Here is a 24,025-nt window from a genome sequence, read left to right as displayed (position 1 = left end):
AGTGAAGAGTTGTTTATAAATCCTTTAAACATAATCTATAAAGGACGTGAAAATATTTGATCCACCATCAAATTTCCAACCTCTCAATTGAATGTATTGCTATGTAGGTAGGTAAGAACGAAATTTTTTGAGTTTCGAAATTAAAAAAACTTGACTGGGTTTTATCTTTACAGGACAAGTTAAGGGTTGCTTGTAGATGTTTTAAACATCATTTATCAAGGAAGCGAAAACATTTGTGGTACAATAAAAATCCCCCGCATCGCTATGTAAAAAGGGCGAATTTTCTTAAAAATTACGTAATTTCAAAATTGCAAGGAATCTTAATTTGAGGTGACCACTTGAGGGTTGCGTTAGATGCTTTCAACATACTTTATCAACAAAGAAAGATAATGAGTGTATGTAGGTATAATAGCGAATGTTCTTTAAACATAATCCATTAAGGAAGTATCAAGAAAGTATTTTATGTATAATCTTTGAATATAAAATTTTATATTCAAAGGTACAATAAAAGTGACAACCCCAGCAACTGAATATTCAAATAAAGGTAATAACGCATTTTTAGGTGGCAAATGAAGGTTGCGTATAGATCCTTAGAAGGGATAATATTTGATGTACCATAAAAGTTCCACCCCCACCAATTGAATATTGCTATGTAGGAAAATTTTTTTCAAAAATTGCGAAATTTCAAAACAAGAAGGGTATAATGAAGCACCCAAAGTTTCTAACTCTTCGTGTACTAATATGTAAATGATTTTCGTAGCATCCGGCAGCCTTTCATTCTAGTAGACCTTTGCGATTTCATGTAACAATGGTGCATTACTGGGCTACCGAATTTGGAAATTTTATCCTGCCCGTCTCATTAGATTGCGTCTAGTCTCAAATGAAGCGCTCTTAATTAACTTTTAAGATTGGTTTCAGTGTTATATGATGACATATAATATATCGAGACATTAAATAAAGAAGTAGTTAATTTTTGGACCCGAGTCCGCCAGCCGGCTGGAATTTCCGACTTTCCCTTTCCATATTTAGGAAAATTTATATAAGGTAACAGCACGATTTAGGGAGATCTTTTTCCGTTTTGGCTTTGTCCGCTTGATATTTTCATTCCGTTACGTAGGGGGTAGCCGTTGGTTAATTTGTGCTATTATTCTGATGTGCCGTAAATCTTTTTACCACCCGCACGTGCGTAAGGAAGGTATTGGATTGGGGTAAAAAGAATGAACCCCCACATTTTTTGTGGAAATACACGTTTTGAACCACCAGAAATCCGTATCAAACAAAACTTGATGATGTCGATCGGTCTGTTTGTCTCTACTCCAATTTCCGACTGAACCGAATGGAACCACATTTTTTTATATTCGCCAGCGACCGCCGTCATTTGGCCGCAAATTCCCTGGAGTTTTGCAGTTCTCCGTTTGAGTAACTGTAGCCTCAGAAACCGACTGACCTTGATCAGGAGCAAGGGTTGACGTGCCCCTGGTGGCGCTCGAGGTGCCGTACCAAGACTACGGCAACGCTCTGCCAACTACCACAATGGAAGATTGTGAACAATTTATTTTTTATGCTGATTGAAATTTCAACTAATTGCATTTTTCATTTTAAGGTTTGTGCGCGAACTTTTCCGGCAAAGTTCGTGGGTTTATTTTCAGATGGCAGTTTGTGGGTTGCTTGTAGCATCATTCATCAAGGGAGCCACAATATTTGATGCACCATTGCATTGCTATGTACGAAAGGGCGAATTTTCTTAAAAATAACTGGAAAGGATTTTAATCTTAGGTGACAATTTGAGGATTGCTTTATATCCTTTAAATATAACCCATCAAGGAAATAAAAATATTTGGTGTAACAAGCTACATCGAATATTTCCATGCAGGTAAGAGCGAATTTTCTTAAAAATTACGAAATTTCAAAAGAGAAATGGGGTTTATTTTTAGATTTTCCGAAAAGATCTAAGAAAACTGATACGGGTAAATATAAAATTGAGGTCATATCTCAAGACCACTATAAGTAGATTGTAGGAACAATTAGTCTAAGGATCCTAATCTGGAGGGCCTAAAGATTCTGTAGATTCTAAAAGGTTTTTAAACGAGATTCTAAATGGATTCCGTAAACATTGGTAATGAAACTCGGAGAATATTCCAAGGAGATGACTTGAAATATCACATACTATACTGCACCACAAAGCCACTAAATTTGTTAGCCTATTTATAACCAAAAATATGTGGAATACTTGCTTGAAAGAAGGATTGGGCTCAGCACAGACATTGCATAGGATGTTGGATTTTTATAACTCTATAGAATTGGATGATATTGCATAATTCGTTCTATTTTTTTCTATATTATATTATGCAAGGGAGCTAATTAGATTCAGCCTAAGCCCTAATCCGTGAGTGCAGTGTAGAACTTGCAGCAATGACGTTTCGAAGTGAAAATATTAAGTACGTATCGATATTTTCTAGGCTATTTTATTCCTATTGCCCAATTTAGGTAATGAATAAACCAATTCTTTTTGAGATTTTTATATTCTTCAATTGTGCTTAATACTCCTCCTATATGTAAATCTAGCCCATAATTAAAGTTCATTAAGTTAACCCCCAACCCTCCCCACTATAAACCATTTCAGAATTAGGTGCCCCGCACAAAAAAAATATAATTAACATATATACAAAAAGTAACCACCCTTAGGCTGTGTATATTGGTTTTGTGATTTAAATTGTATTACATTTATAAAGGATGGAAGGAATTTTTAAATTAGAGACTCTTAGGAGACGCGCCTCTTAAATTTTTCTAAACGCCTTCTTCGGAGAGAGTGACTGATTGATTTTGATTTACTTTTCTACTTGATCAGATCATTTGTTTTGTTGATATGTCATGTATTTTTTAAATACCTAATTAGAAGTTAATTATAATTATAAAAATTGTATTGCAGATTAATTATATTTCTACGATACTTTTTTCTATTAGGGGGTGTAGCTTAATGTTAATTAAGCCCCATCCAAATAAAAATGTTTTATGTGCCCAACGCCCAAAGAACTAAATTTTTGTTATTGGCACCTAATCATTAACACGGATTTCCAAAATGGTTTCGAAAAAATTGGACGTAGAAGGGAGGGGGGGGGGGCTAACTTAATGGACATGAAACATGTTACGATACGGATACACTTAAACGGGATGGTTTTTGAATAACGAGTATATAAATTTTTCGAAATTTTTGAACCCTTTATAAAGCTTATGCAACTGTTAAAAAAAATGTATACTGCCGGGTTTTCAGAAAATTATGTAAAAGTTTTCTTTTTTTAAGGGATTACACTTCAGTTCAGGACATCGTTTTACTGGAAAGCATTTCTTTCCGCTTCACTTCACTTTTCATTTTGTTAGTGTTACGGATATCTCATACCTACGTGTGAATTTTTTTAGATTGTTACTATACTTTTTTTTAGCAATTCCGTTTCACGTTCCAATAAAGACCGATCATTTATGATATAAGGCGAAATATAAACATCCTGTATAGTTCATATATTGGTGGGCGTTTCCATTAAATTACACATTTTCCAAACTGAGAACCTTGAAATAAGATTCTGAGCACCGTGCATAAGTACGTTTTTTGAATAGTTCATTTAGGTATTGGGTAGGACATAAGTATATAGTTACTTAAATCATAACAATTTTGAGCTTCCAAAACGAAAGGAAATTATGTATATTATTTTGTGCATTTGCTACACATTTTGAAAACACAATCTAAAGACCGTTCGATACTTTATCGCTCGTTTTATCGTATATTCAAAAAAATATTAATAAAAACTAGAGCATCTCATTTAGAATAACGGGGGGTGGATTAACCTCCTATGAAATCGTAAGTGGTATACAGGGTATATCCTTACAATAGGTAAAACTCTTCACTACGTAATTCCGCATTAGTACAAAAGTCTAATAACAATTTTCCTGTAGATAACTCCTTCAGAAGGTATAGGTCATCCCAGTTCACATAACAAACTGCTAATAACTATGACTCAGTACACCAGAAAGTAAAAATCTGCAATTACATATATCGGAGGAATCACGTAGTGAAGAGTTTTACCTATGAAAGGATACACCCTGTATAACTGAAAATATTTTAGATCAAACGGTTTCATTGCATAACCTTCATGTATTCATTACAGAAATTCTAAGCGAATAACCACAAACCACAAAAAGTCCACTTCTCCTATTTCCACCACTCTTCTGGTTAATGTCTATGTAAAAAACTTTTCCGTGCTTTTCCATTTTTCTATTACTGCTCGTCTTGCGGGATTACATTTTATTTACAAGGTGTAAATGTTAGATGGATATGTTAGATGACAAACAGTAAAAATAACACCGTAGCTTACTTTTTCTTGTGCAATTTGTAAGATTTTTAGCATAAATTGATTCCTCCCATGATATCAAAATAGGTATTTTGTTTTTTTTTTCCAACGGAATTTGTGTACAAATAATGATTTTGCTTTACCATCTTAATCTCGCCCTTTACCAAAAAGATGGCATAAAATTTAGTTCTTTCCCAGGACATCAAATTGTTTTGTTGTAAAGTGAGTAAAGTTTTTATAATTAAATACGTTTTCGAATCGGCGACGGAACTGTCAGTTCCATCAACAGAGGTGCTAAAGAACATTTGTTGTTGCAACTAAATAAATAAATCTTTTATTACTAAAATTAAAGATACATTTATTTTATATACGGATTGCATTTTAAACAATACTGCAACTGTTTTGCGTGTCTAGCCATTCACTTCTCCATATTATTAAATATATCCTATTGGTAACAATCCAGAAATGGGCTGATATACATCCATAGGTATCAGTAGATGTTCAGTACTCATCATACTTAAATACTCGTAGTATGAGTTTGTGCATTCGTGAGTTAAAAAAACAAAAAAGCTGCAGAATTTATTGTTCATTTTTGCGTGAACACGATATTAGCAGCAACTGATTTCAAAAAGGGCTCCTTGTTAATTTTAGCAGACGAGAAATGACTTCAAAATTGAAATGTATTCCCTTGTTATACAGGGTGGCAACACTGAATATATTTTCAAAACTGCAAAGATGTAGATTGGTAGCAAACCTTTTTTAAATTTTGGATACCATACCACAAGTCTTTTTTTAAAAATGTTGTTTTTAAGTGTCCCAGACAACATTTCCACCCTGCATCCAAAGTGGTATTTTTCCACCATGCACGTAGCTGTCTTCATTTACATTTTATATCTTTAAACCATGTTACTACAGTAATGAGCAATCAGCGCTAGGGAACATCAGGGCCATAGAAAATTAATTGGCAATACTTTGTTCCTTTAATTATCTGTGTAATTAGCTACAAACATGATAATTGTTATATATGTGAACGAAAGGACAATTGTACCCACCATGCTTGGAATCATTCTATGCTAATTTTACAATGGAGCAATTAATTATCGCGACACTATATTTAAAAATTTCTCAGCTTTTCACCAAAAAAAAACATGTATAATTGCGACCAAAGTGTCACAGTATGCAATCGTCATCTTGAAAGTAATAAATGCCATCAGGCACCTCATTTTGGATTTGTCAGCAACCGAATCTAAAACCAGAGATGATCGCTCTGTAAGTTTTGTGCAGGGGCAGAACTCAAACAAATATTCGACGAGTGCACTTTACCGTTATTATTCAAAGAACTCCACAAATAGAGTAAACCCTTGTAAATTTCATCGATTAAATAATTAAATCGTAATTTATGTGCAAAGCTTCCGTTGTTAAAAATTGCGAAGACAATTTGTCACTTTGCAAAAACATATTTAAATGTCTGCAAAACGTGAAAAAGGTGGAGATGTATTTCGGTTTACATTTTGTTTAACAGCACATTTACAAAGCAGCAAGGGAGGGCACTATATTATTTGGGGAATAACGTCACTTACTCGAGCACAATTCAAAATTAATTCATTGATAAATCGCGTATAATTTAATAAATAATCAACAAGGAAGTTTTGTTTTGAAATTTACGTTAAAGTAGTCATCATTCATTCTATTTATTTCCCCAGTGCCTTAACTTATGTATTTTCGAAAAGTTGACTGACTAAATTAGCAGAAGTTGGATTCATTCCAACATAAAACATAACGTAACAAATATGATGATGGATTACCTTGTTTAAGTTCAAAAGAACAGAACGGTTAACAATGTATTAATATTTTTAAAGTTCGTTTGACGTAGCTCGTTAGCTGTTTATTTAAAAAAAAAAGCGCAGCGAAAAGCGACGCCGCGTAAATAAAACATTTAAATCGAAATCAATTATGGAGATTACGACGAGCTAATTGAATATAATTAATACTGTAATTATGTCAAAAATCTACTAAGATAAGTAATTCCATGAAATGCCCACCCAGGCGCCATATCAACAATAAAATAAATAGTTTCATAACCCCAAATTAATGCCGCATAAATCCGAAAATTTCAAACAGACTCAGAGTTCTTCCTAGAAGTGACAAATCACAATCGTCGCATTAACAAATTTGAGTTGTTATAAATAAATCCATGACGGTCTTTTGGGGTCAATTATTGGGTTATCGATCGTAATTTATTGCTTTAAATGTATGTTTATGTAAACTGTGTACGGCACCAAATGGCAATACGCTAAATTATTAAATATCGTGTTTATTTCACATTTTCGGTAAATATTTCACCAGCTTGCTATATAAGTATCCATGGTGCGTGCCAAAAGAGATTTTCTGAAACGTTGAAAACGATTGGAATGGAAATTCCTTGCTCGCTTGACACTTTTATTTGATACATTATGTTTTTGTATTTTATTGCTACATTTTCATGCGCGATCTTTACCGTTGATACCCGGGCTACCTTTTTTTCTAATTTAGAGATTTTTCGTACTAATTGGTTTTGTAAAATTAATGAGGGCGCAATTTTAGCGTATGACGCGCGCTGTGGATGCATATCCTGTGGCTGTTGACACTAATTTGATTAGATAAATTACGTTTATCAATTATAATTTTCCTTGCGAGAAATTTGAAAACGTGTCTCGATCTGTGCGAAAAGCACGATTTTTTTAAGTGTAGGTCTTGCTTGACCGGATGAAGCGGAGGCGGAATAAAATAGTGAGCAATGGCTATGCTATAGGTACCTTCCCATCCAAACATGTCGTCCTTCAAAATAGCAATTAGTGTTGCTACTTGTTTTCTACTGCTTGTTTGTTAACGATTAAAATTATTTGAACAATGGATGAAACGATTAATTATAAGGTTTAAATTTGCCTACCAATTAATGGAGTAGGTAACCATAAAAGTCAAAACATAGGCGTCATATGCTTCAAGATAATTAATTAATAATTAGTTATCATTTTAGTACAACATTACAAATTATTGCTAAAATGGCGTGGAAAGTGATGACATAGGTTATTACATGGAGATGTGTGTCAAACTCTAATCTCACACTACATTTTGGGGCATGACCTGATAATGGCCCAATTCTTTGCGTTTGCCTCTGCCTATGTATCACTGTATTATGATTTCTAATTCGCCCCGTTCCCTAATGAGACCCATGACTAAATTGTTTTTACTAAGGTCACCGATGTGTCTTTAGGTAGGTACTCTGTGCAGATGAGCTTCATTTGTTCAGATTTTTCTTCGTTTTCAATTTATCTATATGTCGGTTTCTGAAAAAGACTTTTTTGTGCCGCCCCTTATTTGCAATATATGCGAATGGTACTTTAAACCGATGTCAAAAATCGGTTAAACACACGCAGCAAAAATACGTATGTTACAGTTAAGATATAATTAAGATAACTAAAGATAATTCATAATCATTGGTCAGTGTGTTAAATTTGAGGTGCATTTCCTTTTAAAACTTAGAAGAGTGACTACGCCATCTATGAAACTGAAAAGATACTGAATTTACAAAAATCTTTTCAGAGGCCCCATTAGCATATACACTGAATATGATTCTAATAAAGTTCTAGGCCTTATTTAACAAAAATTGTCACTTTTGAGAAATGATCCCAATTTTCTTCCGGCATTCCTATTAATTTTTAAGGTATGTTTGATGGAATCTATTTAAACTAAAAATTAGAATGCGGGAAAGTTTTCCATCGGATACTTCATAATTTTTCTAAGCAAACATAGTGCGTGGAGATTGACAAGTAAATGGTAAACTATTCGTGTCCAGGTTACCATATAACAGTAGGAGAAAACTATTCACATGTAACTAAAACAATGTTGTTAAGCATGTAATTTGTTTTATGAGATGAATATCAAATGCGCTTGTGGTTTCTGTAGTAGAATGTAAATTAATCACTTATTCAACATTTTACGACCGCCATAAATCATTTCCATACATTAAAACTCTTATACGAGATAGACAATCGCCAAACTATCATTTTCGCTTAAGGGGTCCGCTCGGGAAGCCCTCCAAATTTCCATTATAAGGTGAAGATTTCAATTAGAGAGCTTTTCTAATCCGGTGATGTTTTATTCAAGAATGTGGCAAATGTGTCGGAGATCCCATGAGATTAAAGGGGATCCAATATCAAATGACTAGGGTGTATACTGAATTATCGCTCTAAATAATAAATGACGTGCATCGGGACGGTGGGCGTCTGGACCGCGAACGTCGGTTTTCGTGGCCAGCCCGCCACATTAGCTTGTCATCAGTCACTATACTCCGATATAGACGACAAAAGGAGGCGAAAATTCATTTCTCATTGATAAAAATAATAATATGCTAACGGTAACCCGATACGGTTATACGTGCTAAGTGGTAATAAATTAATTAAGCTAACGGATTATGGTGTTAACCTTAAATTATGTAATTTAAAAACGTGGCCTTGTTAAAGAAAAATTATCACCTATTTTTTAATACGCCAACATTCGTAATTTCGCCTTTGTTGTTAGCTAAAATTAATTTGACTTAGACTAATGAAGTTTTTCATAACGGTTCACTATTCTAAGATTATTAATCGTATCACATATGCATTGTATAATTAGAATATATTATTATGTATAACTACTAACACAATTTTTAAATTGGAACACGCGATCTAACTACAGATTTCAGAAGCGTTTTCTGAGCTAAATAAACGAAAAGACTCCTAACACAATTCTGAGTTTAATCCGCTTCGTGGTGCATTTATTTCATATCATCGAAATGCTTAAGGCTTAAGGGGTCGAGAGGCCCAAATCAAAATTTTGGAAAGTCAGAAGTTGTAACTTAAATTAGTAAAAAGGTGTACGTGGGGAAAGACGCTTCGATATAGTCAGCATAAGGGTTACACGGGAAGTATCATCTGAAGATGCTTCGCCCTCATTAATCAAACTGCAAATTCATGAAAAAAGTATCACTTTCAAAACTAGTTGTGCAAATAACTCCCGATTGTGCACGAAACATGCTTACAAATAGTTCAAAATGCGTCTTAAAGCCAGAAACTACCTTGACGTATCAAAAATATCTGAAATTCCTACAATAAGTGAGCACTAAAAATAGCATAGTTGTGTAAATTCCAAAACTCCACTGAAAAAGGTTTTCAAATATTTTCTTACAGAAATTGTTAATAAAACGCTAGAAATATTGAATGGTGCCGAATGGAAAGATTTTATAAAAAGTTGTTGTCTTCAAGAAGTAAAAATCATGCGTATACAGATTGCTTCATTGATCAGAACTGTAAAATATGTCTTTTAATTTCAAAACTCAATTATAGAAAATCGAATCGAGAAGCCAGGACCGAAACTTTCACGTACTATTACAGAACAGGTGCTAATTTAGTCTTCAATTAAAGGAAAGTTGTGTTAATGCATGTTGTCAATAACAATGCATCTTTGCAAAACGATTTCGACAGAGAAATATGATATATTAATTGTTTGTAGAGATACTTAATTGCTGCACTTATTTATACACATTCACATACATAGATTAATTGTAAACAATTATACGAACACCATACATAAATATCTACAATCGGACGTTAATTAATGTCATCTGAACAGTCCTATTGTGTACATAATAATTACGATACTCCACTATGTAAGTATAATAATAACAATTTGCATATACATAAATGGAATGTAGAGCTGTTTAATAACTCAATAATTTATAGTAACCCGTATAAGAAGTGCGCATATAATTACTCGATTTCCATGTGGGAAAAGGTTACAAATTGTACTAATGATAATAAAACAATTCTAAAAATGTCCGCCCGTATTAAGTCGGAGAGAAAAAAGAAACTTACCCATTGAAGGGATAACCGGCGAACGCCGCGTCGTAAGGGTGGTAAACTGAAGGATACGGCCACGTCGCTGCGCCCGCAAGATTTTCTTTAAGTTCTAAACTTGCCGCCTGAAACAAACAAAAATTTCAAGTAAACTTTTACATCGAAACGTTCGCACGACAATCCGACTTCCGGCATTCAAGGAAATAGCGTGCACAATTATTTTTCTGTTTCATAAGTTAATATTTATATATCTCGTTAATTATCGACTACTACTTGTATTTTACAATGAGTTCGTATAATCAACAGAGCAAGAATATCACACAGTATATAAATGAACATATTGTTTATATCCACACATAATTGTTATCTATGTAGCTGTTATATGAGGAAACATAAATTATGTTACGTGGATGGATGGATGGATTCGAGCATATTTTTTGCACGTTTTACTATTTTAGATCAACATAATTATTTTTAATTAATTTAGTACAAAGCATCTAAAGATAAACTTCTTGGGATGCATGTTAGCTAAATTAGTCTGGTCATTAATTTAACGGGGGGTAATTAAAGTGTAGGTAATTTAAAGCAACAAGATTGCTTTCCATTTTTTCCATAAACAGTTATGGGTATAATTCGCACTTTTGTACACACCGTATTTGTAATATGAATATATGTAGATCTAGCGCTAAGATTACAAAAAAAACCATTTGTCCATCAAATCTATACATTTTAATGTATAACCACCATTGTAAACTATAGTTCCAAGCGCTGATTTTAAGCGTCAAATAATCAATTATTTTTATCGTCTATTATTCTATTAATCAGATAATCAATAATATTTTGCGGTTCATAAATCATAAATCAAGATTATTTTCATCTTCATTTTACAAAAATTGTAAGAAAAATTGAAATTTCTGATAACTTTAATACGTAATGAAAACTTCGCAAAAGCTTGTTGGTGATTACCAGGGTGATTACTGATTGGCTATATAATAATAGAAATTTGCGAAATTATGGTTCAGTTCATTTATCCAATTTGAAAATTTTTTTCACAATCTATGCTATAAGTTCTATCGCCCCTACTCGTTTTAAAATTACTAATTTTCTAAAAGGAAACTCGCCCTTAAAGGAGCATTATCAATTGCCGGAGTTATATTCTTCAATATTTGTGACTAAATTAGTATACAGTTTCCACAAGCTACCCTAATAGTTCTAAAAAAAATGTCACCTCCTTTTCGTCTTATAATTATTAATTTTTTTCGTAAGAAATTCTGCCCTTATATGACAGTAATCTATCTCCAGGGTTGGAGCTGAATTATATCAGAATTAATGAACGCACCATACACTGATGGAAGCTACCAGCTTTAATGAACACCCGGTACTTAAGACTCAAATGGATGCTTCCTTACGAGAAAGTGTAGTTCCGGAACTATGTATTTCTTTTCTAGGAGTAAGAAATAGAAGGTAAAAGCAATGTTTTAATTTGTAGAACCGTTTTAACACTGATAAAAAAGCCTGCTGTGGAATACAATATTGTTCTCGTAGATATGTAGATTATTTTTGTAGCATCCGACAGCCCTCGGCATGGGGAAGAAGGAGAAAAATTGATATTTTGTGATTTCAGTTCCCTTCATTCATTAATAACCGATTTTAGTTTCCCAATGTTACGCGAAAACGGGCATTAAAGCTGCAAGGCCGTTAAGGTTGCAGATCTTTCGCGATTGACCCGAAATTCCATCATTGGACAATCACTGGCCTACCGAATTTGGAAATTTCAGTCCGATCATTTGAGTGAGCCTCAAAACCGGTAGCTCATCAGATGTTTTGCAGCAAACCTCGTCTAATTTCATTGTGTCAAGCGCGCTTAATTAATTTGAAGATTGATCCCAGTATTTTTTGACCAGAAGCCCAGAAATTAAATAAAGAAGCTTTAATTTATGGACGTTATCACTCCAGCCGACTGGCTAGAATTTCCGACCTCCCCTTTCCGTAATTATAGTTTATATAAGGCAACAGCGTGATTTAGGGGATGTTTTTCCGCCTTTGACTTCGTGCCACTTTAGTAAATCTTTGCATTTGAAAATACCGTTTAATTTCAAGGTAAGCGCTTGACATTGTATAAAGGGGGTTTGTGTTCCTTCATCCTTGTTTCGTTTTCGGAGTAACTAGTAAGGTACCGATAGTTAATTTGTACTTCCGTTCCAATTTGGGAAATTGCTACCGTCCCATGTACCGCTTAGTTTTAGTGTTTTAAATATTCCCCTGCGACTGCCGCCATTTGCCCGCAAGATACCTGGAGTTTTCAGCTTCTCCGTTTGAGTACCCGTAGCTTCAGAAACTGACCGTTCTTGACCAGGAGCAAGGATCGACAAACTCCTGGTGGCGCTCGAGATTCCGTACCAAAAAGCTGCCGCACCGATGATGATTAAAATTTAATTTTTTGTATTTAACTTTTGTGAGCGGACTTCTCGACAAAGTTCGTCGCAGACTATCATTTACTTCCAGGGGTGCATTCAATAATTTTGTTTCTTTGGTTGATTCTGTTAACAGGATCCCAAATTGGTGCATATAAAAGTGTCACCACCACCTTGCATCATAATTACCAATTTTTGTCGTACATGATCTTCTATGACAATCATCTATTTCCATTGTAGATTCTTTTATATTACGAATTATTTTTGTTTCTTTAAATTATTTAGTTTAGAAAAGAAGTTTTCAAACTGGAGCATAAAGCGGCCAAACTTTCAGATGAGGAGTACAAAGAGTTCCTCTGTAACTATTTAAACAGGACAGGCCACGGAATTTAAAGAAATGCCAGGGAAGGAAAAACTTCAGAATGCGACCTTGTACTAGGTCTTGAGTCAGGTGCCAAGGCGTGGGACGATAAAAAAACTTTTTGACATAAAAATGTCGACGAAATTGCCCCGCAAGTTCCCTATTGCGCAAGCGCAGTGCGATTTTGGGTACGTTCATTTTGCTTACTTTAATTACATGAACCTACCAAAGCAATTTCGAGCAAATAGAATAGATAGTAGTGGTACGTGCGGCAATAGCGAGTGTGTTATAAATACAGTGCCAAGTTACCTAAATTATGAGAAAACGTGCGCGGATGCGAGCGGTAAAGAATCATATACTAAATTGAAATCAGTAGTTACTCGCCTTGATGCACCACGTCAACACAACTCGCTTGTACATAAATATACTATTATCTATTACCCGAGCATCAGTAACTTCTAAAGTGTATTGAATATATTTGTTTCTTTGATTGATTTCATTTGCAGAGTCCAAAAACTGCCTTATCAGTGGATGAAAAAGTGTCGTCCCTCCCCGTTTTATAATTGTTCTTAAAAAAATATGAGAATCATTGATTTCCAAGTTTGTTCTCTAGTTACCAATTTTTTTCGTAAGAAATTCGCTTCTTATGACAATCATCAATATATTATGATGTTTCCCAAATGCAACTCATCCTAATTTTGAAATTATAAATTTAGAAGCGTTTTACTAAAAAATAGTTTATTTCTGGAATACCTACTAGATGGACGGTGCCAACTTCTTTGTTATGTCAACACTTCAAAGTTAATTGTTATAATGTCCAGATGATAGCCTTCTTCGTTGCACGGAATCATCTTGTCGAATTCATATTGATTGTCCTTGTGGGAGAAATATGCTCATATAAGGTATTCTTTCTTGAAAGTTTCTTAAGAACATGATTTACAATGAGATGATTCCAAGTCGAGTTCCAAGTGATTCATGAGAGTTTAAACGTCGCAGAAGAGATTCTTTTCCAGCGACAGAACATCTAGAAGTTGCATTACATGAAGAATCCAAATTTCTAGATCATCTATCACACTAGAAAGTAATTGAATTGTTATTAAAATAGGGTTCCCTATAAATAAATTGAATTGAATTTTTAATTCGGTGGCCAAAGGTATTAAGGCTATATTTTATATTTGGGAGACGGTTGCTGCTGGTGAGAATTAATGTGTACAACTACTGAATCCTTATAAGCAAATACTTGATAGTCTTCTAACGACCATTGAAAAACATTTAAAAATCTAAGCGCACGTATATAATATACAATGCCCCATGGAAATTATAAGAGAAAATCTGTCATATTGCATTGTTAAACCACAAGCATCTCGTGATTAATATAATAATCCGTAATGAAGTTATAGAGACACGTCCCAATCCTGATTTATGACAAAACACATTTCATTTTGTATAATCTAGAGACGTGTTTGTATACAAGGTTCCTCTCGTGGTAAATCCCCGGGGCAAAGATCTACAATGACCACATTCATATTCATTAAGCGCACTGGGCACATAATTAAATTTTAACTGTCATGTTCACTTAATTATTCTGTATAGGTTGCGACTCGGCTTCTTTTAATTTGGACATCGCCTCGTCTATCACGCGCTTTGTTGGGTAAAATCATTTGCGAAATCTAAAATTCGCAACTCGGTCCCGTGTAGCGATCAATATTCAATGAACGTGTAGTAACGAAAGACATCACTGGGACATACAGGCAAATACCTTGTTAACATGTGTTTCCTGATGAAACTTTGATCGAAAGCCCGGAGTTGGCGATTAAGCGACAGACGTGTCCTCGTCTGACGGCTTCCTGACTCATTAGTCGAATCCCGTGTGTGTCCCAAAGCAATTAGAACATAATGTATATTCGATGATGGCAAGACTCACGAAATTGTTTAAATACTTTAGCAGCATTTATTGGGCCAAAACGTTTGCTGTTAATTACGCAAGGTTTTACGTATCTATGCCAGATGGATAAATTTTGAAAACTCAAGAATTCCCATTAGTCTGAAAACTGGCAGAATATGACTATACTACGTAATAACAATTCATGGGTGATATACGTACTCGGGCTTGACCAGTAGTGAATAGTGATCATGAATTTTAAAATTTAAATAGGACACCCTGCATATTTTTAGTGATCTACATTGCTAATCTCATTGCAGTTGAATTGTTTAGATATCTACTTAAATTATATCATACAAATTTTAATTAACAAACAATCAGAATATATATCATCATGAATTCGGAGGATGCTCGTGCCTTATTAGCCCTTCATCGGGTCAGTTGACCAAGTTCTTTTGATCCATCGATCTGGTAAAGGCTCTAGGAGAGGTTGAACCAGAGTGCGGTAGTGAACACTGAACACCAAGCTTTTCATGAGGCTTTTCGCACCTTCTTTGATTGTTGATTTGTTTCTGTATGGTGCTTCCACGTTAGTTTTCTGTCAAGATGGATTTCAAGGTATCTCACATTTTCGGATTCAGTAATGGTTTGGTTATTCCTTCCTGCCTGTACATTGGAAATAAGTTGGATCTTAGCAGTAGTTGGGATGAGGCTTATCGATCGATAGGATCGAGGATTGATGGGGGAGATATAAAAATAATTAAACTTCGTCATCTCTCCCATTGAGGGCAAGGCGCGAAGTAAATTTTTACGCTTCCTTTTCGTCGCTTCTGGTTCTTTTGTGGTTACACTGCAGTGTAATGGAAGTATACGGCATTTGGGTTTACCTGAGTACTTGACCGAGTTGTCAAATCTGATGTGGAAAGTAACATAGGCCGTAAACGACCTTGCACCCTCTTCTTTAATTCTTTCTTTCAGATTATTTATGGCCTAATAATTTAGGGTCCAAATATAGATTTCCTTTCTTCGTTCCAATTGGCATTATTAAGGATTCTTCAGATCCTTTATAGTTTTGTATTGTCGTTCGTCCGTCCGTGTGCGCTCTAACTCTTTTTAAAAGTGGCCCATTGGGTTGAAATTTGGTGTACGGGTACTTTGAACATTAAGGACGGACGCTATTGATTTTCAGGAAGCTGGTTCAACAGGAACAAAAGTTATAGGACTTCGAGTGAATCGGGAACAGGAAAATCTACGGGCTCAATATAATAGAAATCAAAATATTTCATTCGCTAGGTCATGTATCGAGTTCGGACTTCCGCTGGATTATTCCCTATTACTCTTAGATGTGTAACAATTGAATATAGCTCTTCTCTGTGGTATAGGTCAAAAGTTTTAGAGCAAAATGTACCCAAAATTATTTTTTACACATGAATTTGGAGTTTTAAAGGTTTTCAAACGCATTATCTTGATGCTGAAAGAGTACATCACGTGCACATTTGATAACCGCATCTATGTGATTCAAAGATGTTAAATTATTTTTCTGGGGTCACATGAATTTTGATCAAAATATGTCAAAATCGTTATTTATGCACCAAGGTCGTTGGGAAAAAGACTAGGGGATTTATCTCAATGCTCAAGATATGAATTTGATGCATTTTGGCGACCACGTGGATTTTGATCAAAACATGTCAAAATCGTTATTTATGTACCAATCTCGTTGGAAAAAAGACCAAGAACATTATCTCGATGACCAAAACTTGAATTTGATCTATTTTGGACAACTACATGAACTTTGATCAAAACATCAAACAATCGTTATTCTTGCACTGATATCGTTGGCGTTCCCGAGTTATACACAGACGGACGGATGGACGGAAAGTTCAAAATCATGAACTTGCTTTTAGAAGATCGTTAATAAGTAAGGGATCGTTATAATTAACTTTGAAAAGGAGTGCTAAGCCGTATGTCCCCATACCCCCCTCTCTTCGCCCCTCAATTGGAAAGGTAAAACTACCGCGTAAAATGTAGAGAAGGAAAACCTTTTCAATGAGTGTCCCTTGCTCTTACACCTAATCCTAATCAAATTTAGAATTTTAAAAACTTGTGGCCTTCCTAGTAAAATATGTTTCTCTGGAATATGTAAATAAAGTCTACAATCCTTATTTGAAAATTAATCTTTAAGTGCGGTAAGTTACTCCACGTTCTTTACATCTTGTCCTAGGCTTGCTATGCCCTTAAATCACTTCATCCCCCCACCTAATTTTTTTCACCTCTTTGTCGTTTCTCACGCATTCTTTGCACCTTTAACGTTCTCACTATGTGTTCTCCACTAAGTATTGTTCCGAATTCATTAATCTTCGAAATATTCCTTTCGCAATTTTCTTCCCTCCAAAAATGCTTCTTATTATTTTCCTTTCATAAATTCTTAATTTTTCCTGTTTCGCATTCAGTGACAAACCACTCTTTTTCTCTCCTACTTTTCTTCCAATTTCAATTCTTCTTTTTATGTTATTCCATTCTTCTTCGATAGTTTCAGCCGCACTATAGACGTTTAAATGGTATAATTCGTTTTTCATCTTTTTCATATTGCGTGCTCCTCTTTTTAATTTTCTCAATTTTCCATCTTTTCCTTTTTGCTGGTCTTTTCCTTCTTTCAATTTTTCTTAGCTTCAAATTGGTTATTACTAGGAGGAGTCTGTCTGTACTACCTTCCGTCCCCTATATGATCTGACATTCTGGATTATGCTTCTTTTTTGATATCAGCACGTGGTCAATCTGGTTTCCTGCGTTTCTCCTTGGGATCATCCATTTTATGCTCCAGTTTGTGTTTGAATTTCGTGATCATATCCATCTCCGTTGCCAAATTGCTCATCCTTGCTCCGTTATCGTTCGTTTTGTTGTGTTTCCTTCCCTGCGATTAGCCACATGTGCTTTTCCCACTTGACTTGGGCATTGAAATCTCCGAGAATTATAAGCCTGATTATAGTGATGTTGGCTTGGTTTCTTACTCTTAGATAAGCGATTCTTCCGTTTACTCCTTCTGTAATTTCGTATGCTTGTTTCTATGTTTTGGTCCACCATAAATCCTATTCCTTTACTGGCTTGCTTGTTTTCCTCTCTGTAATAAAGAGTGTAAGCCTGGTCTGTCCTTCCCCTCTCCTTCTCACCTCCTTTATTGCTAGGATTCCTATGTTATAATTCTTCATTTTTTTGACGACGGTGAACGGGTGTATATAATTGTATCTTTGCATTTCAGTTTGGACTTTTGGAGATCTGAATTCTATACATAAGAAATTGCAGTTTTTTTATAGTTTTATCTGCAATGTTGGATACAATCAGCATCATCGACGTAAAAGACGTTCATATACTTTAAATTCACAGGAATACTTCGAGAATACTTTAAAATGTTGGACTACTAAACCACAAGAATATAAATCAAGCTAGAATGCCGAACGATTCATTAGGTGATAATTGCAACGTGGAATTCTGGGGTTCCCGCTTTGGTACCTTTTTTATCTAACGGTTGAACATCGTCTTCTACTTAAAAAATGTCGTTTGTGAAAGTAACAATGAAAATTTAAGAACGTCCTCACAAGGACACATACCTTTTTCATGATGGCAATCTTTCTTGTGCTTTAACTAAACAAAATTCTGTCGAAACGATGTAGGTTAAGGTAGAAGATGGAAGTTCGTAATTAATGTAACAAATTACACTTACCGCCGATGTATAAAATGGAGCTTGATCGGCACCTAGTGCCGGAAAATAGGCGGCCATTCCTTCGGGATAGGGAGCGCTATACATTGATAGGGGTGGTAGACCTGGTACACCACCAGCTAGCCTTTGGTAACCCAATAATTCGTACTGACACGAGCAGACGCTTTGACCCGTAATTGGATCGGTAAAAAGCGGTCGGCCGGTATCACAACACCGTTGCGTTGTCGGAGGACTTCCAGGAGTTGGTGCCGAAGAGGTCACTGCCATACCGGATGGCGGCGGAGTTGGTTGACTAGGTCCGGACGATACTGTGCTCTGCAACAGAAAAACACCAACTTAAAGATAATGAATCTTGAATTAGAAAAGCACCCCGCACATTTCGACCATTAGCAATCTGTTGTCCCCACTAATTAACTCCAAAAATTTCGTAAACTACTAGAAATTCCCGATGAGCACCTTAGCCATTATCTAAATTGACATCTTAACGACAACATTCTTAAACAGTTACTCAACACATCTGTTACCTCGCACTAATTTATCTTTGGTCGTCACACTACCCATATGATTACCCCATTCTCGCATCGAAAGTGCATTAGGCGAACTACTAATCAAATAGAACATTAACTTGATGCGTATACAGGGGTTGAAGCGCGCGATTGCGAAACGAACCCGAAAAGCAGATTTATTTTTAATAATGGCGAACGAATGCGTGATCGCATGAGTGAACATTCCCCTGAGTAAATAAATAATGCGGTTATTACAGCTCGACGGGTACGTTTGTGTTTATAAACGTAAAATTTTGATCCTTATATCAAACTGAACGTAAGACTAAATTTCTATGAAGCATCCGTCTATATAACACGTTTTGTAATTTGAGATAATTTTATGACTACTCTCATCTCGTTGGTTAAGACGCTTTAGGGTAGATAATGTGACGCATTTTAACTATAGGTGGGAAAGGGGAGGTTTTAAGGGGGGTAAAAGTTTCGCGTCTGTACATTATTCAACAACGTCCCGCCCTGATGTGATATTCAGTTTTGGGGCGATTTAGGAAAAGTACGAGCCCTGTGATTAATAAATGAAATGTAGGAGGGTGTCCACTATTAACCCCAACTGTATCCGGTTATCTCGGCCATGCCAATAATTGCCTTTTGTTTTGTGTGTTATTTAACGAGTAATTGAAGGGCTTTGACACAGACGAGAAATTAAATCTCTTTACTTGTTTTAATCCAGTGTGGCCTTAATAGTTTTATTTATTTGATAAAAATAAGGAAATTAGACATATCAGCATGCACATTGAGTGTCATTTTGATGTAATTATCCCCAACAAAAAATATGGCCCGAGATTCTGTCTGTGAACCGTCAGATAAAATAATGAATTAATTAAATGGACATGAACTGAAACCACATATTATTGACGTGTTATGTTTTTCTTCTGACTTAAGTTTGTAAATGTGCAACTTCGTAATGCAGAATGAATCATAAAGAAAATACAGGGTGTAAGGTGTAACAATTAAGTATGTACAAAAAATTTGAGTGATAGAGAGGATTGAGAATGTGTCTTTCCAAATAAACTGAACGCCAAAATGGAGCCAAGTATCGAAAATTGAGATTCTAATTTAATTTTTTTCTCGGTAATAACTAATAAGAAGATAGAATAACGGATTTCATAGGCATTTTCTGATTTTGCAAAAATATTTTCTAAAATTCCCACTCTAAGACGTTTCAAAAGAAAATTCTGGTTGACTAAATATCGGAACAAAATTTACAATGGATTTGAGGCGATCATATGATCTAATATTCTTAGGTAATGACATTCTGACCATTTTCGAAGCCCGATCAAGGAAGAAACTAATTTTTGGTTTCTCGTTTTCATGATGAAAAAAACCCATATATACCAGCAGATCAGGTGTATCATCGTGAAGTAAGAATTTTAAAGATTTTTTTACAAATTTAAGTAGTGCATATGTTACCGCTAATGTTAGAACAACGTTAATGTGCAAATTGATCGATTAACTCGATTCAGATCCGTTAAAGTGCGATATTTCCTTTAAATTAATAGCAATCTGTAGATTACCTAGTTAATCTGCACATTAACACATTCTAGATTGTTCAAGTGCGAAAAAGTATTGAAAAGAGCAATAGGAACACGTGATTCACGTATACAATAAATTATTTCATTGCAGTAAGGTTCTAAAAAGGTTTTTACTACATCCCTAATTAATGAATTTGTTACAAAAATGTTGTAATTATTCATCTTTTCAAAATTTAAACAAGATTTACTACTACCATTGAATAATAAATCTGAATCTGAATTCAATGCTACTGCTGAGCTAATTTTACAGAGTAGGCCAAATAAAAGGGAATTTTAGCAATCAACTCTAATGTTTTATTTAAGAAAAGAACCATTTTTAGCGCATTTCTACAAAAATAAAAAAAATGCGTTATTGTGGCTACTTTGTCCGTCCGTCTGGACGCTACTAGTTCTTTTTAAGAGCTATTGTTTTACTTTTTTCGCTGTTTGGTTGGTTATGGTGTCGAGCCTTGCACCAAGGAACGATTTTTTTTGCGTTTATTTCTAAAAAAGTTATTGTAAAAAAACCAAAACATTATTTTTTACGTGTTCCATAATTTTATACTTTTGCCGTTTATTAACGATCCTAGAGATCGTTTATAATTTTGTATTGCTGTCTGTCGTCTGTTCCTTTGTCTGTCTGTCCATCTATCTGTCCGTATGAAAGATAACTTTGTTTAGAAACGTCCGATCGCTTTGATATTTGGTACACATGTTATTAGTTAAAAAAAGTAAAATTGATGCTTATTTAAAAAATTTGTTTTGCGCATGCGCAATCCAATTTTTCGATTTTGTATGTAGGCACCTCGAACAAAGTATGCCTATTCAAAGAATGTGTCTTGTCCATACGCAATAATCCCATTTTTTAGCGCATTTCCACAAAAATAAAAAAAAATGCGCTATTGTGGCCACTTTGTCTGTCCGTCCGTCCGTCCGCTCGTTTTGCGACGCTACTAGTTCTTTACCTTAAGAGCTATTGTTCTACTTTTTTCGCTATTTGGTTCGTTATGGTGTCGAGTCTTGTACCAAGGAAGGAATTTTTTCTGTACCGCTTACAAAAAAAGTTATTGTAAAAAAAACAAAAAACCGTTTTTTACATGTTCCATAATTTTACACTTTTGCCGTTTATTAACGATCCTAGAGATCGTTTATAATTTTGCATTGCTATCTGTCGTCTGCCTGTTGGTCTGTCCGTCTGTTCCTTTGTCTGTCTGTCCATCTATCTGTCCGTGTGAACGATAACTTTGTTTAGAAATGTTCGATCGCTTTTACATCTCCGTTAGTTATGAACTGAATTGCATGAAATTCAATATGGGCATAGCTTTAGCCATATAATACGCAATGCCAAAAGTTGAATCGAATCGATTCAAAATTCACAGTGCCCTTTTCGCATCTCGACCATTTATAAACCGAATTGCAAACTTTTTTACTTATAAAAGTATTTGAATGAAATTTGATACATAGGCACTTGGAATAAAGGAAAATCAAACGCCAATTTCAAAATTTGGTTTTGCGCATGCGCAGTGCCAACTTTTTTATTTATGGAAGAATTTAAACGAAATTTGATACATAGGCACTTGGGATAAAGGAAAATCAAACGTCAATTTCAAAATTTGGTTTTGCGCATGCGCAGTGCCAACTTTTTTATTTATGGAAGAATTTAAATGAAATTTGATACATAGGCACTTGGAATAAAGGAAAATCAAACGCCAGTTTCAAAATTTGGTTTTGCGCATGCGCAGTGCCAACTGTTTTATTTATGGAAGAATTTAAATGAAATGTGATACATAGGCACGTGGAATAAAGGAAAATCAAACGCCAGTTTCAAAATTTGGTTTTGCGCATGCGCAGTGCCAACATTTTTATTTATGGAAGAATTTAAATGAAATATGATACATAGGCACTTGGAATAAAGGAAAATCTAGCGCCAGTTTCAAAATTTTATTTTGCGCATGCGCAGTGCCAACTTTTTTATCTATGGAAGCATTTAACTGAAATTTGATACTTAGGCGCTTGGAACAAAGGAAAATCTAACATTAGTTTCAAAATTTAGGTTTGCGCATGCGCAGTTCCAACTTTCTTATTTAGAAAAGCATTGAAATGAAATTCTTCTCATAAACTGAAATTGAAGTAGCACGTCAAAAATGGATTGCCCATGTGCAACGCTATCTTTCATATTTGTGGCCGGATTTTTACGATTTTAACAGAAGTTGCATCTTACAAATGGGAAATGAATGCAAGTGGAAATGCGCTTTATGTAAATCGTTTACGATTACTTTTTAACTTGTTTAATTGGTAAGATACCTAAATTACTGAAATTTTGTATGTAGGGCCCTCAAGTAAAACTAATGCCGAATCAAAAAAATTTTTAATTTATCAAAACATTTAAATAAATTTTGTATGTAGGTACCTTCTGCGCATTTCATCACTATTATTTTTCAAGGGAAAAAATTAGCTGCAAAGATTTATGTCAATGAATCCACTGGCGTAATTATAAACTGGATTTGATCATGAGGTTAAAAAAGCACCCAAAATACATTTTTACATTTAAAAATTAAATTCCTTCTGGTTTTCTTTTCACCATTCTGTTGTGCTATCATTGCAGAGAAGAACGCAAGTTTTGTTACTTTTAAGGGCATTTTGGTTTCCACCAGCGCTTAATTTATTTAAGTTATTTGCTGCAGTCTACAAGCTTTACAAGTGGTTAATAATCACATTCATCCGAACTGTCGATTACAGCAATAGTTTTATAATTCGATTTTACTTGCAGATGCAGGTTAATATACACAAGCATGGCTTATAAATTAAACGCGTTGGATGTTTAATATTACTTACTGTTTTTCGCCGAATTTTGTACCCGTTCAGCAGGGATAACATTTTTGTTTTCAAAAAATGAGATGGCCCCTCGCAAGAACTTGCCAAAGAAAGAGAACACTTCTGTTATTAAGCATATTATACCTCTATTACGACGTTTCCTTTTCGCTGTCGCTGCAATGCTTTTAAACGACTGGATCGAACTAATGGAATGCACTTTAGACCTTGCAGTGATTCCGTTTTGATTTTGTAGAAATTTTTAAAAAAATTACACTATAATGTGGTGCACTACGTGCTATCTTACAATATAAAAATAAAACTGAATTTTTATCATACTAGGAATTTTAGAAACCAAAGTCGGAAAGTTCCATCGTTTCTTTGACATCTTATGGTAGCTGATTAAGGAAATAGTTTGTTATTGTATGCACTATACAATAACCAATTATTTCCGCTCTCGGTAAGTGATTTAGTTGGAAAATTCCTGAAAAGAATACTTTTGGGTTTTTGGTGACACACGCATCATATGAGAAAGCGCGGAATCCGATAGCT

The 24,025-nt window shown here is 34.7% G+C and overlaps 1 protein-coding gene across 1 annotated transcript in view; it reads right to left on the bottom strand.

Annotated features, from left to right (window-relative positions):
* LOC116174348 (homeobox protein caupolican-like) overlaps window positions 1–24,025 on the bottom strand; it is a 47,399-nt gene that overhangs the window by 8,902 nt on the left and 14,472 nt on the right. Inside the window, exons 2-3 of the mRNA XM_031492256.1 lie at window positions 18,592–18,903; window positions 10,235–10,341 (exon numbers count right to left, since the gene is read on the bottom strand). Of these exons, the coding sequence (XP_031348116.1) occupies window positions 10,235–10,341; window positions 18,592–18,903 (419 nt within the window). The remainder of the gene's footprint in view (window positions 1–10,234; window positions 10,342–18,591; window positions 18,904–24,025) is intronic.

This window comes from Photinus pyralis, unplaced genomic scaffold (genome assembly GCF_008802855.1).
Source record: "Photinus pyralis isolate 1611_PpyrPB1 unplaced genomic scaffold, Ppyr1.3 Ppyr1.4_LG6, whole genome shotgun sequence".
Classification (NCBI taxonomy): Eukaryota; Metazoa; Arthropoda; class Insecta; order Coleoptera; family Lampyridae; genus Photinus; species Photinus pyralis.
This window is presented reverse-complemented; position numbering and strand designations above follow the sequence as displayed.